The sequence below is a fragment of the Ambystoma mexicanum genome, chromosome 2p (genome assembly GCF_040938575.1).
Source record: "Ambystoma mexicanum isolate Mex_15411 chromosome 2p, UKY_AmexF1_1, whole genome shotgun sequence".
NCBI classification, from domain to species: Eukaryota; Metazoa; Chordata; class Amphibia; order Caudata; family Ambystomatidae; genus Ambystoma; species Ambystoma mexicanum.
In genome coordinates this window covers 1,225,542,243-1,225,558,454 of record NC_090923.1, presented here as the reverse complement: position 1 = coordinate 1,225,558,454, position 16,212 = coordinate 1,225,542,243, and the positions used below count along the sequence as shown (strand labels likewise).

At 44.1% G+C, this 16,212-nt stretch overlaps 1 protein-coding gene across 5 annotated transcripts in view; it reads left to right on the top strand.

Annotated features, from left to right (window-relative positions):
* The window catches only part of LOC138567368 (uncharacterized), a 963,890-nt gene that overhangs the window by 606,071 nt on the left and 341,607 nt on the right, over positions 1-16,212 (top strand). For all 5 annotated transcript variants that reach the window (XM_069645508.1, XM_069645510.1, XM_069645512.1 and 2 more), the window contains 2 exons: positions 2,875-2,939; positions 14,408-14,495. In XM_069645508.1, the coding sequence (XP_069501609.1) occupies positions 2,875-2,939; positions 14,408-14,495 (153 nt within the window). The remainder of the gene's footprint in view (positions 1-2,874; positions 2,940-14,407; positions 14,496-16,212) is intronic.

Genomic DNA, 16,212 nt, shown 5'->3' with positions numbered 1-16,212 from the left:
CCTGTGGGCACTTTGGAGCTTCCCTGGATATTGAGGTACAGGAGAGCAACCCAAGCCCTTTTGCATCTATTCCAGGCATTTGGACTGTTTGCAGGCGGTGGCACAGCCGCCATTTCTTGAACATCAGTGGGCATGAATGGAGTCTAGTGCCAATTGGTTACGGGCATGGGAAGGAAAGATTAGGGATGCATGGTCCATGTCTACAAGTGAGACGGTCCGAAAACCTTTGTTACCGGCACTTTTTCCCGGACCGGCTCACTCTATGTTTGCCAGTAGGGGAGGTGAACAACTGACAGGCCTGACCTGCTGGGAGTTCAGGCCCCTAACGGCAGATGATTCACTGAAGCACCGGCAATGTTAACAATGGTGCCGGTGATTCAGTGGTTCCCATCCCATGGAGTCCTATGAGACTCCATGGGAATGATACCCTGCCGTTCTTCTGCTGCCCATAACATCCCGGTAATACCGGGATATCGAGTGGCCGGAACGGTAAACGGAGGTTGCCGGTAAACCGGCGGTACTACCAGCGGCTTACCAGCAACCTCATAATGGCCCCGATAACTGACTAACAAAGACCTCATTACAAGTTTGATGGTAATTCAGTGGTAAATCCACTGAATTACCACCAAACCTTACTGTAACTCTGTCCTGTGGGCTTACCAGGGGATTACAAGTGGTGGTAAGGCTGTGTACATCCCCATTTTTGGAGTCCATAGGACTCCATGGGGATTTTGGCAGAATTACCGCAAGCATGACGCTGTCGCTAAATCCTTCCCTTCAAGGTCAAACTCTGAATTTCGCAGTGTGGTAAAAAAGTTGGTAATTCCTTTACCACCCAAAAATGTGGCGGGGAACAGAGTTACCACCACTTTTTTGCTGCACCACCGTAATGCTGCCCAAAGATTCTGTAGAAAGTCAATGAGGATATACAAGATACTTAAGGTATACCATGAAGTGTAACATAGTATTTTTTAGTATGAGTTACTGTTTGACTGTTTTACATGCCAGGGACAGAGTACTTTGGTTAACATAAAAATGCTTTGCAAAAAATGCAGACATTTTCGATTAATATTTTTCCAATAATGAGTAAGGTAATACATTCAATTTCAGTTTGCTTGCTTACCAAATAAAATGTTGTTACAAAAATGCAGCACAACATAATTCTCCAGTAAACCACAAGAGCTACACTAGCTATACATAAAACAATACAAAAACACATAGGCATGTATTCTAACAGACAGGCGTGCTAACTTAGCTAAGTGTAGAAATCTATACACTGGGCCTCATTACTACCCGGCGCTAAACCATGGTGCTATTAGCACCATGGTCCATGCCGTGGTCCGCCTTGGTGAATGGCGGAATTACCGCCCCATTCCAAGGTTGGCGGGGCGGTAATTCCCCATTCACCATGGGCCCTTCCCCATTCCCATTTTTGCCCCATAGGGCTCAATGCGAATGGGGAAGGCGCTAAGTACGGTGCCGCAAATTGCGGCACCGTACTTAGCACCAAGGTCCCTAAAACCAGCAGTTAAGGTCGGGTCCCGCAAAGGGACCTCGTAATTAGGCGCTAAGTGTTTAACGGCGCCGCAGCCTTTTACGGCGCCGTTAAACACTTAGCGCCTGGGTCATAATGAGGCCCACTGAATAAAAGTGTACAAGCAAATATTGGAGGACACTATCTCCTCCTGCAAAGAACAGCATTTCAAAAAGAAACACCACCGATACAGCTAAAAATGCAGCAATATAATAGATGAGGGGCGATTGACGTAACCACTCTTTCTGGCCAATTGCTATGATATGATATTGCATTTATAGCGTGCCTATACACAAGTGTTTCAAGGCGCGACAAGGCAAGGGAGCGGGAGCAAAGGGAAGACAGAGACAACGATCTATGTCCTCCAAATATCCGCTGCTGGTTACTCTTTACTCTGTGCTCATGCCAAGGCTTTCTGCCCTTCTCATACATCCACCCTCCAATTAGACGAGGCCTTGACTTCCTAATTCTCAAGAAATTTTATTTTGGACAAAAAAATTAGAAAAGTAATAATGGTTTTCTTCACAAATGGCCCACATTGACAAAAGAAGTTGGAATTGAGAGGAACTGAGGTCAGCTCCACTGCGTCCTGAGATGCCAACACCCAGCTCCCTCCCATCCTCACAATGATCAGTATCTGCCATATCTACTCCTTCATCATATAGGGTTATAAAGTCGTGTTAGAGCAGATGAAGCCACAAACAGCTCATGATTCTTACATTTGGGATCAAAAGGGGTTATTTCATAAAGAAAAATAGGGCAAGGTTTAGGGTTGATATGCTGTGCAAAATGGGAATATTTCAAGAAATTGAGAATAGGCAATTCCAGTTTGCTTAAGGGCCATACTTCGCCAGTACATCTCTTTCTGCCATTGGGCTATACCTCCTAGTTGTCAAGTAAAGCAGTTGCAGTCTGTGGGGTTTCAAGCATCCACTACATTTCTTTCTAGTCTTGTTTGATTGGTCGTTCTCTGGTTAGGATGTCAATCCTTTCCACCTGTTAGCTTCCGATGGCCACTGGCTCTAAGGCTATGGTGCCATGCCTGTCTCAGCTGATTCTGTATTTCAGCAGATCAGGCGATGATGGTATAGAAAATGCTGCAGGATGCAGAAGCTACTGGGGCAAATAGAGATCTCCGCCACTGGCTCCGTCTGAGCTCCCTCTTTGCCAAGGGGACAGAACGGGTTACAGAGAGGAAGCTGCTGTGGCTGGGAGACAGGGTTGTTGGACTGTCTTTGAAACATCTCTTAGGAAGAAAAGGAGATCGGAAACATTGCACAAAGACATAATCAATGAAATAGACAGTAACGTGGGACGTGTTAATTCTCCTCTTTTTACAGGTAATGCACAACAAGATCTGCAGCTTGAATGACCAGTTAGAGAAGGCACAGCAAGAGCTAGCTCTGTGAGTATTTCACACATACATCAATGGCCCATGTCTTTTGTAACTCAGCACACTGGGTTAGTGTTTGCTCGGATGGAGTTCACACAAGCACATATACAAGGGTAACTGATAAGCTATGTGACTTCATTCTTGCAATGGCTGGAGATAACAAGCTTATTCAAGAGTGGAGTGCTCCACAAAGTTAGTGTTATGGTGCACACCTTCTTTCAGATGGCTCCTTTCTAAATTGACATGTCATAGGCTTCAGGTAACCGGATCAATGCCATCTTCTTTATACATAAAAGCATAAATACTTGTAATAGAAGATATAAAATAACAGCATACAATGATTGCCAGGCCTATTGAGGCAACCCCTTTCCCTATGCCTTCAACCACTTGTGGACCTCTCTTATTTTCCTTTTTTACTCTTGGTTTCCTCCAAACTCGTACTCTCATGTGTGTCCTGCACTTTTTAAATTGTCTGTGGAGTCATTTTAAGATGGCTCTCACTCAGGTACCCTTCAGCCTGCCTGTAGGCTGTTAAGTTCATATAGGTCACAGGGAGGATCACCACAGAACACTGGAGATACAACTGTCAGTTCAATACTTTTAGTTATCTGACAGTGGAGGCTTGGAGAAATCCCTACCGGGCTATGTCAAACCAATGGAAAACACTTAAGAGGGAGACTCTAGTGAAACAGTGTCAGGATAGAGCAGAAATTTAATTATTTGATGCATAGGTCCTGTCTAAGCAGATCTAACATCCCAAGTCCAGTGTGCAATTCACTTACCAACAGGTTCCAAGGGTTGTTGTACCCTGAATATGTCCTTAAAATAACTCACAGTGTCAGTTTGTTTAAAGCAACCCAGACCCCTTCTTTCGTGGAAGTTGCAGTTGGCTTCATTAGATACATCGCTCTCATGACATTTGTAGTTGTAATATCAACACATTCCTACCAGGGTAAGACATCCAACTTGTACACCCTTGCCGTGGAGTCTCGTAAGTACTCTCTTATCAATTATGGGTTCTTTTCAATGGAATGGGCAGCATTTTCTACATCCCCCGCTTTGGTACGTGTTAGGCTGCAGTTCTTGTTGGCCACCAGACAAGGGTCACTTGAACCCACTGCAGGGTCATTTCCAGCTTCTCATGGTCCCCAATACCTGCCAGACTCCAATTGTCAGCAGGATTGCAATATTTGGTTCTATGTCCAAATCTGGTGGTCTCAAGACTCCCACTGGGATCTTGGCTATAGCCCTGATTGGGCTTACCAAGTTGTTCCAAGGTCTTTCCAGCGTCTCGGTTATAGTGCTGTCTCAGGCCAAGGGATCAGTAGACAACTCAAAGCCAAGGCTTATATTTAAAGGTTCTTTATTATACAAACAGACGAACAGCAAAATGATGGGATTTGGTTTAAATGAGATCACTTGGTGGGAAATCAACGGAATGTAATCATGTCAAGTTCTCTACAGGACTCTAGTCCTCAGTCCTTCTCTCTGTCCCTTAGGCTACACTTTCCTGGTGGGAAAAATAAAAAGTCCCTCACAGTTTTAGGATTTTAAGTGACATGCACGTGTTTCTTGGCTGTTAATTACTTGCTTGGCTTTCCTTGATGTTGTCTGGATTTCACACTTGTTTTCAGACAATGATGGCACCACCATCACCCCTAGTGCCTTGGGTTGTTTGGACTTTGGCCAGCTATAAGTTACTTTGAGATCCTTTTGCTGGATCATGGTGAGACCTCTTTGGGTTCTAATTTTCCACCAATCTAGCACCCCCTCGGGAACCTGTTCACCCACTAGTTATCTCTCTCTCTCTCTCTCTCTCTCCCCACCCCCCTCCCCTTTGGCCACCTCCTCCACCTTATCCTTTCTTCTTTCCCACTTTCTGGTCTTCCCCTCTTTTCTTTCCTCCTCTTGCGTCTCTTTTCTCCTCTCCTCAATGTTGTGCTCCTACTAGTCTCTTCCATCTGCACTTTCTTTCCTTCTATTGGCTTCCCCTCCTTTCTATTGATGCTCCACTGTTCCTCCTCTCTCCCCTCCTGGCTACTCCACTGCTTTCTAATTCACCTCCTTCTCTCACCTCCCTTATTACCCTCTTTCACCTCTTTGCCACCTCTGTCTCCTCCTTTTGATTTAACTTCCTCCACCTTCTGCCCCCATTGCTCTTCCCTAACCTTCTCACGATTCTGCTGCTCTGATGATCTGTTTTCCTCCTCTGTGCTCCTGCATACCTTCTTTCCTTCCTCTGCTCTTACTCACTCCTGTCTTTTCCAGTCCTCCTACTCCTCTGTTCTGCTTCTCTTCACCTCCTTCTCTACATGTCTGCACTTTTCCTCTTTGCAACCCCGACACACTTGCTCCTTCACCTCATGCTAACAACTCCTGACTTACTCACCTGTCTCTTCTTCTCACCTGGGGGTGCATGGGTATCAAGCACTGTGATTGGTTCACTTTCCTGGGGACTACAACCTCTCCAACTCCAATGAATCAGTGGGCCAGTCCACGTGCAGCTATGCACTTATTTCTAGGGAATCTGCCATCTTGCATTACCTTTTTCTTTGTTGCAGTCACAGAAAGGCTGCAAATCCTGAAGTTTCTCTCTAGATCTAGAGGGTACGCACACACTTTCTTGCTTTGAGTAGGCGCTTGTGAACACTGACATTCCTGATTTGTGCAAACATGAATTTTCCACTATTGCTGATGAGTGCCTCCATTTAAACCAGTCCTTCATATCAGTGTGCCAGGCTCCAATGACACCCACGGGAGTGTGTGCACGGTCCTCCAAGACCAGGACACCTAAACTTTGTTCTTAGTCACATTTACTGTTATCTTAAGCATTAGCAGCTAATTTCTCCTGTATTAGAGCAGGGCCATTCCTTCCAGGTGGTTCTTATAAGTCAGGGATGGGAAAAAATCTCCCACATTTCCCATTCATATGTATGTTGTCTTGTTCCACATAGAAATAACTAAAGGTCAATTTTGAGTAGAGCGTTATAAAGATGCGATCCCTTCAGTTCATGCCTATTGAATGCTCGAAACATCAGAAAAAATCCTTTTGGACAAACTGAAATTATTTTCCTACTGCACACACGAGATGGGATGGCATATGTAAAAAGTGACAAGCCCCCTTTCCTTGACCGTAGGTTGACTAGAGTTGTCCCTGCCCAATCCTAAGCGCCATCTGCCTTTTTTTTGTTGTCTTTCAAAAAAAATGTACAGATTTTATGATTTATCACAGAAAGAAAGCCAAAACAAACAAAGTATATAAGGTACAATGTAACACTAGGAATAAAACCAACCGGCAATAAAAGATTATCCCACCATTCTAAGTAACATCCCACAAAGCATTGAGAAGAAGAAAAAGAAAAAAATGGTGTTACATATAAAACATAGTGCAAGCCATATCTAAACAGATCATCCCCTAACATAAATACAACCAAACACATAACACAAGAGGCCACACCACACATACACACACACACAGACACACACACACACATACCTCTTCACACAATCCACCCAGGTCCCCCCGTGCTAGTCCAAATATTACATATCTCAAGAAGAAAAAAAAACATCAGCCACACCTACTGTTAAAAGTTGACTAAAGTTCCAAATAAAGGGCCTCGCAATGCTGTTTACGAAACAAATCCTTCTCCAAATCCAACAAAACTTGTAAATCATTTAACCAACTCTACCCGCTTCTTTTTTCTGGTCTTCCACACCTTCAGAATCTGTTTCGCCGCCACCACCAGTCCCTTGTCTATCCATTGTGCATACTGTTTAGCAATCTCACACCTCCCTCTTCCACACAACAAACGAATTTGCAAAAGCGTCTGTTGATCACCCCCATCTTTTCAACACTCTTTCTTCCTTTGGATTCAAAGGCTCTGTTCTTAACTGGCTATCTTCCTACTTCTCCTCACGCTCTTTTACTGTTTCTTGGGGAGGCCGGTCCTCTCCAACCCAGCCGCTGGATTACGGTGTACCCCAAGGCTCGGTGCTTGGCCCTTTCCTTTTCTCACTCTACACCTCCCACCTTGCCCCTATTATCTCCTCGTTCAGCATTTCCCACCATTTCTATGCTGATGATACTCAGTTCTTCCTTTTCTTCTCTTCCTTCTCTCCCGGCCTCCACCTAAAACTCTCTTCCTGTCTTTCCGCTATAAAAAACTGGATGTCCTCCTGCTTTCTCTATCTGAACACTGACAAGACTGAAGTCTTATTCTTCCCCTCCAACTCTATTCCCCCTCCCTCTCCTCCACCTTTCATTTACTTTCCTCCTTCTAATCTCCCTGTCTCAGCCCACGCTCGCAAGTTTGGAATTCACTTTGACTCCTCTCTCTCTTTTTCCCACCATATATCTCTCACCTCTCGATCCTGTCGCTTCCACCTCTTTAACATTTGCAAAGTCCGCCCCTCACTCACCTTCCATGCTACTAAACTTCTAATCTCCTCCCTTATCTTCTCTCACCTCTTCTACAGCTCCTCCTTACTTTTTGGACTACCTAATTCGCATCTCGCCCCCCTCAAATCTATCTACCATTCTGCCGTCCCTACCCTCTGTCTCCTCTCCTCCCGTGACTCCATCTCTGCTTCCCTTTCCTCCCTTGGCTGGCTCCCCTTTCACTCCCAACTTAGATTTCACTTCCTCTGCCTAGTCTTTAAATCTCTCCATGGTCTTGTTCCCCCTTATCTCTCCTCTCTCCTCTCTTTCTACACTCCCTCCCGCTCCCTTCATTCTGCTGACCACTTCCTTCTCACCGTCCCTCCATCCCCTTGTGCCCCCTCCTGCTTCCGTTCCTTCCAGCTCCTTGCCCCCCTGCCCTGGAACTCCTTACCTCTCTCTATCCGTTCTATTCCTTCCTGCTCCTCACTCCGCATATCCCTTAAATGTCTCCTTCTCCATTCTCTGCCATGAAACCCCTTCCCCTTCCAGCCCCCACTCATTCCTTACTCTCTCCCCTTGACCATCTCCTTCCTCTCTCCCTCCTCCCCACTCTCATCCTTTTCCCCCTCCTTCTCCCTCTCAGTTCTACTACTAAGCTTCCCCTCTTCCCTCCAGTTTAATTGCTCTTCTCACTGTTTTGTTGGACTGATTCATTATTGTATGTTGCTTCCACTGTTATTGTTTTATGTATCATGTTGTTTTGATGTTCAGCGCTTTGGCGTAAGGCGCTTTATAAATAAAATAAAATACAAATACACGATAAACGAGCCAGCTCAGCACTTGAAGCCCTATAAAACTCCACCGGTAAACCCTCCAAGCATGGAGATTTGCCAACATTCAGTTGATCTATTGTCGTCACAATCCCCCCATATCAATTGGAGCATCCAAAATAGTTCTACACTAAAGCATAAGAACAGGAATCTCTACCAACCCAAAAAACTCTGCTAGGTTAGACCTCAAAGTAAAGGTATCCTCAGTGAAGCACAAAACGAACAAAAGCACCTGCAAATATCAGCATTCTCCACAACCACACGACCATCCACGTCTTCCACACCCTGAACATGTTATCTTTCAACCATCCCTTTAAGCCTATTAGCCAATAACCTACCAATCTTATCACCACATTCCTAATATCTGTGCCTCATATAAAGTAGTTCCTTTTTTGCCTGTATATCAACCTTATTGCTCAAATGTTCCCGTACCTGATTCATCTTCAAATGATCAAAAACACTGTTGGTCAGTGCATATGTCCGTAGCATCTGAGCAAGTGCCAATTCCAATCATTTCAGTTCCACCAAACCCTTCCTCCTAGCGTATGAAGTCTGATTAATCAATTCCCCCCATATTGTAGCTTTAAAACAATCCCAAACCATCAGAATATCAGGTAAGTTCACATTCTCCCTAAAAAATACTTCAATGAATGGCTTAAGTCCCGAGACTTCTACTAGATCGCGCAAAATACCTGAACTAAGTCGCCACCTGATAAAAGTTGATCGCCCCACCAACTAGACCCAGTCGCAAAATCACCAACGCATGATTCATGATCTCACACTCTGTAATGTCCATGCAAATGACCCTGTCAATAAGCCTATCAGATACCAATAGATAATCGATCCTAGAAAATTAATCATGCACAGGTGAATAGAATGCAAACTCCTTCACAGTTGGATTCATAACTCTCCATATATCTACCAGATCAAACCTCTGGAAGAACTGATCAAACTCCTTACTTGTTCCCACATTAATAAACCTGCATGAAACCGAACAATCCAATTTATGATCAAAAACACAATTGAAATCCCCACCCAAGATGATAGTCTCCCCACGCATACCACGGAACAAACGAGTGAGCTCATAAAAAAAGGGTCTCCCCGGAGGACACGGGCCATAAACACACGCTAACATGAGCACTCTACCTCAATGAAGTACATCTGCAAAAACCATCTACCCGCCTTTATCCATTGCCACCCTCTCAACCACCATATTCAAACCCCTCCTGAATAAAATACACACTACACTCGACTTCGAAGAATGACAGCTACACAGCTCTCTGGAATACATCAAGTATTTTTCCTGTAGAAAACATCTACCTTTGCCCTCCAGACCCTTGCCATCACCTTCCTCCGTTTTACGCGGGCAATTCAGTCCCTTCACATTCCATGTCATAAAAGATAGAGTCCCCCATTTCACACCAAAGACATCACTCGCCCCAAAACACTTGAACACACACATGGTAACCACTGTCTGAGAATATAGTCCTACGAACCGGCGGAATAAAAAAGAAATTCGAGCAACATTGCAAAAAAACAACCCTATAACCTGGGCACTCACACACAACACAGTCTGCACACAAACAACGTAACAAAACAACACTGAATACAAAAATAAAATAAAACAACTGTGTATTAACAGAACAGCAGCCTGGAAAATCTCAGACTGTATATGAGCATGTAAATATACAGAGCACACTCCAATTCGATCCATACCCCACACCCCAGGACACAATGCCCCTTTATTGATTTACCAGAACAGAATATCCTCTACTTACATATAACATGTACGCATTCCTCTGCATCAGATGCAAAGAAACACCCAACCACCCCCAAATGCAAAAGAATCCCCAGAAACAGTTGACATTGGCATGAATAAGTAGTCATAGCAGTTTGAGCTGACAAGTCAACAACATAAATGCATTTTGAGATAAAAATTTGTGAGTAGTTTTTCAAACCCAGTCACAACACCAAACACAACACTTCGGTTTACCGACCATAACAACACCAGTCACACACAAACATCAACCAACCAACATGCCGTTGCGCACCTGCATACCCACCCACAACAAAGATACTACAATGATCCAACCTCTCCACCAACACCATGAACATCCACCCCATCACAGCACGCCACACACCCACATAGGTGTCTAGTCAAAGGATCGAATCTAAAGGGTCGACAGGTCAAAGGATCGACACCAAAGGGTCGACAGGTCAAAGGATCGAATTTTTTCAAAAATTATATATATTTTTTTAGGTTTTCGTTTAGGGAAAAAAAGTGTTTTTAGCAAAAAAAAGGGGGTTAGGGGGACCCCCCCAAAAATAAATGAAAAAAATATGTGAAAAAAATAAAATTCGATCATTTGACCTGTCCACCCTTTGGTGTCGATCCTTTGACCTGTCGACCCTTTAGATTCGATCCTTTGACTGGAAACCACCCACATATATAATCAGCAGCACGCAAAGCTGGTAACAGGGTTCCTCAACTCCCCAAATTAATTTGAAGGTTCCATAGTCAGCCCTTGATCTGTCACACCACCCCCTGCTCACCACCAACCATACCACATACCAAACCATAGACCCCAGAGTCTGGAACAACGAAAATAAACATCTATATGGTACAATCATAAAGCAAAAGGAACCTAATCCAGGACAACATGACAAGATGTCAAATAAAACTATAATATACTTACACTTCACCCCGCACACCCACAGACACAGCAGTGGTACACATCACATTAACACATAGTCGTCAGTCTGCTACACATCTATACAATAGGCAGCAAAATCAGCATTTATCCACTCCCACTCTAGTGTTAATCATTGACAACCCAAGAAAAAGCAGTGCTGTACTTGGGCATGGTGAGCAGCATTAGCTCAGACACATACCCACCACCAGAAATGTGCAACAATCTAGTGATCTGAGGCAAACAAAAGAGTAGAACAAATTGCATCACTCCAGTCACAATGCGCGCTCCAGCCATCAACACAGAGCATTAAAGATGGTCCATCAACCATCCTCCTCACCCTCAGTTATGCACATATGAGCTGCCAATATACATCCTGTTAATCCAAACTAAATGGCAACTTGTGTAGCAATAAATAAAAAAAACCACTCCATGTAGTTTTGACAACACCAAGGTGATAAACATATGAGAATGCCCCGCTCCCACATGCAGATGGCGATTGCAGTAAACTGTCCCCAATAAAAGCGGTACATTAAATAAAATGTCAAAAAGGGAGCGACATCTATTGCAAGCAATGGACAGGCAGCATTATCCATCATGAGGAATCCTAGCACCCCCCGATTGCCGAACATCCCCCAACCCAAATATGTAAACCCCACATGTTCTGTAACTGTTGCCGCTAAGTCTCCAGAAGGGAACGGGTGCCATCTAGTTCTGTTCCAGTAAATGCAATGCAAAAATTAGGATTTGTTAATTCGCCAATGGTAGAGGGAAAATCTTTGTAGATGACGCGTTCACTTTTGAAGTCTCATCCCTTTTTTGTAGCATCAGATCCACTAGCTTACCCGCATTCTGCATAATATCGGATTCAAGCGAGCTACAAGTCTGACTCTAAAAGCGCATCACAGCTCTGTGACTCAGTGCGCAAAGAGTAGTTGTTCATTTAGCAGTTGAATTGGTCACACGCCAAACTCACAGTTCCTAAATATATAGGTGGCTCATATGAACGCTGTGGCCATATAAGTTCCCAAAACAGAAAGCCACTCACCAATGAAGTCCTTGATTTGCCACCAGTCCTTGCGAAGAACGAAGGTCTCTTTCCAATGAAGGTGCTTGCCGATCCATCACGTAGCACAGAAGTCATCCATAACATTCCCACACTCTGGAACGTTACGACACAACGTTGAAGGGTTCTTTTTTCTAACGAATCCCTTAATTTGCTCGTGACAAAGCCCCGAAGAAAAACAAGAAAGCAAACCATTCTAACGGTTTACATTTTGCAAAATGATGGCAATAAATTATTAAATAATAAATAAACTGTGCCATCATACACCATATAAAAAAAGACAATAAATATCCTCCAAAGCTACAAACACCCAAGGAAAGAAGAGAAAGAAAATTGTAACACAAGGAGTACAACAAAAGTAATCTCTTCTTCTTAACAGCAACCAAACTGTTCCATGTAGTTACAGATTCCCCCATGGGTTCTTGGTCTAGATCAGACAGATATGCCTCTGCACTGTGATGGCCAGCAAAAGAGTGGATCTAGCCATTTTGAGCCACTCTAAAGAATGCAGGGTACACCTTGTAGTATTTCAAATTTGTATTCCTCGCATTCTCCTTAGCCACTATTTCCTTTTTTCCAGGACATTGCTACTGAAGCTCCCAAAAAATCATTATTTTATGACCTCCCCATGCAAGGTCACCTAGTTAAGTTAAAATCGACTCCTGATGGGAAATGTCATACATTTTACAACAACATGCCTTGGTCTCTGTCCAAGTGCTAGCTTTGGACCCAGAGACCTGTGTGCCCTTTCCATCTCTAGGAACATTTTGGGGTCCAGGATGAGTAGTTTGACCAAGCTCTTCTACAAAAAGTTCATTGGGCTACATTTCTCGATATTTTCAGGAAATCCAGCAATGCAAATATTTTGCTTCCTGGAGAAGTTTTTCTGTTCAGAGACCTTGAGAGAGAGTTTCTCATTCTGCAGCTGTAAGTCTCTAATTTGATTAGCCATCGTCCGGGTAGCTTCATCCACCGTATTCAAATGTTCTTTAACTGAGTCAACTTTGGTGGTGTTGGGAAGGAACTAGCGCCTTCTTTCATTCCCAAGCGCTTTAGAATTAGGCAAGACTTCTGTTGACTGCCTCTAGGCACTACAAGAGACGAGGGGGGAGGAGGAACACTGAGAAAAGCTTTTTTCATGCAGACATAATCACACACAGACATGGGTGGGCACTAACAGAAGGCAGTTAGTATTTAAATATAAGGTGCAAATAACTATTAGGTGAATACATTTGTAAATGTTAAAACCTATGCAGTTCTTAGCACGGTATGAGTCAAAAATACTCCCTCTCCCTTCCCAGAAAGAATGCAGCCTGTGCTAAAAATGGACTACAGGCATTGCTGTGGTGTTCGCTAGCTCTGGCAGGCCATCACGTAACTCAGCAACTGTTTGCTGTCTGTCAAAACCCATGTATGCTAAAATGGGATTGTACATGGTCAATGCACGACACTCAGAATTATGGAAAACGAGGGTTAAAAGAAATTACAAGACCAGATCAAAATATGAGTAAGATGAGTGGAGTATGAATGAGAATTATTATAGAAATGTTTAGTTTTTTCCTGGGGATAGGCCTCAAGGTTTGTAAAAATCTACGTGGCTGCAGTGTGTGTTTATGCAAGGTATTAATATGTTAAGTAGCATGGCTGCCATAAATTGCTGATCATGAATGAAGGGAGACTGGAGCATCCCTTGTAGGGAAGGACAGTTTTGGATTGAGCCATGCCCATATCCAGAGATGCCACTACAGCAAGTTAGCAGTATATAAGCTCCTACCTGGCACCAGTCTACAGGAGCTTGAAACGGTTAGGGACAGATTGCCGTTCAGGGAGCAGAGTTCTTTGCCCCCCAATCCTCATTTTCTGTAAAAGATTAAACTTGTTATCCTTGCACTCTTGGCCTTAATTCCCTAGAGGGGTGAACTTTAATCTGGTGTGAGAGTGATTGGGGGTACCCGTATAAATAATGGGTACCCCCTAAACTGGCCTACCCTTTCAGTGGACAGTTCAACATGTTTCTCCTCTGATGCAAAGAGTTTGGTCTTGATCTCTGCAATATCAGATGTCACCTTGGTTAAGAGTTCCAGCAACTTGTCTGCTCTCCTTTCATTCTCCTTAGGATCCTCCTCACCACCTTTCTGTCTTTTAGCTGGTTGGGTTGTTTCAGGAATTCTAGATTCAGACATTGTGTATAAAAGAAGATGGAATGCGTAGAGGGCACAGGAGCACAGACCTAAAGCTGCCGTCCCTGGAGCTGCTGGTTCTAGAATCTTCTAAGTCACTCTTCAGATAAAATAGCTTACTTCGCAGAAACTCCACCACAGCTACCTCAGGGAAGTTGGGTAATAGGACTAGCCCTTTTGTCACCTCTACTGAATCAAGGAGGTAAACATGAATTGAAGTTCGTTTCTGTGAATTTCTCAGCTAGATTCATATTTCTCTGGTACTCAGTCTGTGCCATGACTGGATCATTTCTGAGTACCTAACGTTTAATTTTTTTCTTTTCTTTATCGCAGGATCAAGATGGACGATCATGGAGTAGAGCGGCCAACGTCTCCTCCCTCCAGCGGCTCCCTGATGTATGAGATTGTGCAGGCAGAGCTGGTAAGAACGGGATCTTGGGTTGGCACACAGAGAACATGGCAAGGCTTATAGTTAGATCCCAAGACCGAAATATTTATCTTTTTTTAAGGTAACATTTTATTGATTTTTGGACAACAGAGTCTAGCTAACCGCCAGAAAATCAAAACCGTCATATCGTCATCATAACATAGTCCATTTAATCTGCTTCCCCCCTCACTTTTCCCCCAGCACTATTCCATAAGCAAGTGTACAATACAATAAACGGAGTAATGCAGGTAGTGTATAAGTTAGTTATCTCGTGCCAGTTTAAGGGCATGTCTATAAGGTTCAAGGCTGTCAATCCTCTTGGACATGAGAGAGCACTGCAATCCTTTTGCATATAGACCCAAAAGGGTGGCTTCACTGAAATAAAGGGAAGCTGGGAGTTTCAAATGTTGCCCGTAAGTTTCGCCATTCCAATAATTGTCGCCACCTTGTCGATCAATATATGCAGGAGCAAATGTTGTCCCCCTGGTAAAAGGACACTAACTCATCAGCGTTAATGCTTCAGGCTCATGCTGAGAAGTCTTTGCAACAAACCTAGCCCCCACTGAGATACATCTTGACCACAGGGCTATTATACTTAATTTAATTTAATCTAACTGTGATCATTGTTATGTTTATTTTAATTTGTGACGTTTTATATTTGTTGTGGAAAAACATTTATGGCTTATTGCCAAAATAAAGTTATGACTGAGATGCGTGGAGTGGGCCTCCGTTTTCCTCCATAGGTGGAGGATTGCCAATTTTTCTGCCAAAAGAAGCTGGCCCAGCAAGTTCCTTTCAAGAGAAGTACTTGATTGAGACAAAGAACGAAGAAAGGCCCCGGATGCACAATACCTGATCACTTGCTATGTCAACTTTAGGTATATCCTTTAACCTAGATCTCACCTCCAGCCAATAGTCTTGGATCATTGGGCATCCCCACAACACGTGAAGCAGCGTGCCTTCCCCCTTACAACCCCTCCAGCAGAATTTGGAGTTGCCTGGGTGACTGTGATGCAAGCGAGACAGGGTTTTGTACCATCTCGTCAATATCTTAGCCTGTGGTTCGGCTAATCGAGGACCTAGTGTAGTCATCGCCCCCCTGTAAATGGTTTCCCAATCCTCGTAGTTAGTGGATGTCCCAGGCTTTCGCTCCGAGCCCTCACAACAGGATCTGTGGTTGGGGGTGGACAATTTATGGAGTAGAAAGTTAAGTCCCTTAGAGTATGTCGCCCTCTGGAACACCAGTTCCATCTCTGTCAGTTGCCTATTTGCTACCGCCACATTGGACGGATGTAAGACCCAATGTCTGGGCTGTAGGTATCTATACCGGTCTGTCTCATCTAACCACAAGGAAGCCTTACGATCCTCAAAACTGCAGATCTTTCCATTATAAAAAAGGTCTACAATCTTCCCCAACCCCTTTTCCATCCTGTGGGTGAAACCCCTATCCAATTGTCATGGTGTAAAATCCTCATTTTGAATCAGGGGGGTGAACAGGGAGGGAAAGGTGATGGGCCCCTTCATCTTGCTTACGCTGTCCCGCGCCCCTTCATCCCGCTTACGCTGCCCTGTGCCTCTAGGGATCCCTGTGTGACGGAAAAAAGAGGGGGTGAGGCGTGCACTCTAGTTCCCAGGTTTGTGTACTTTCTGCAGTTCAGTTGCTCTTCTCCTCCAAGCGCTTTCATGCCTCTTGAAATCTTCAGGGAGGCAG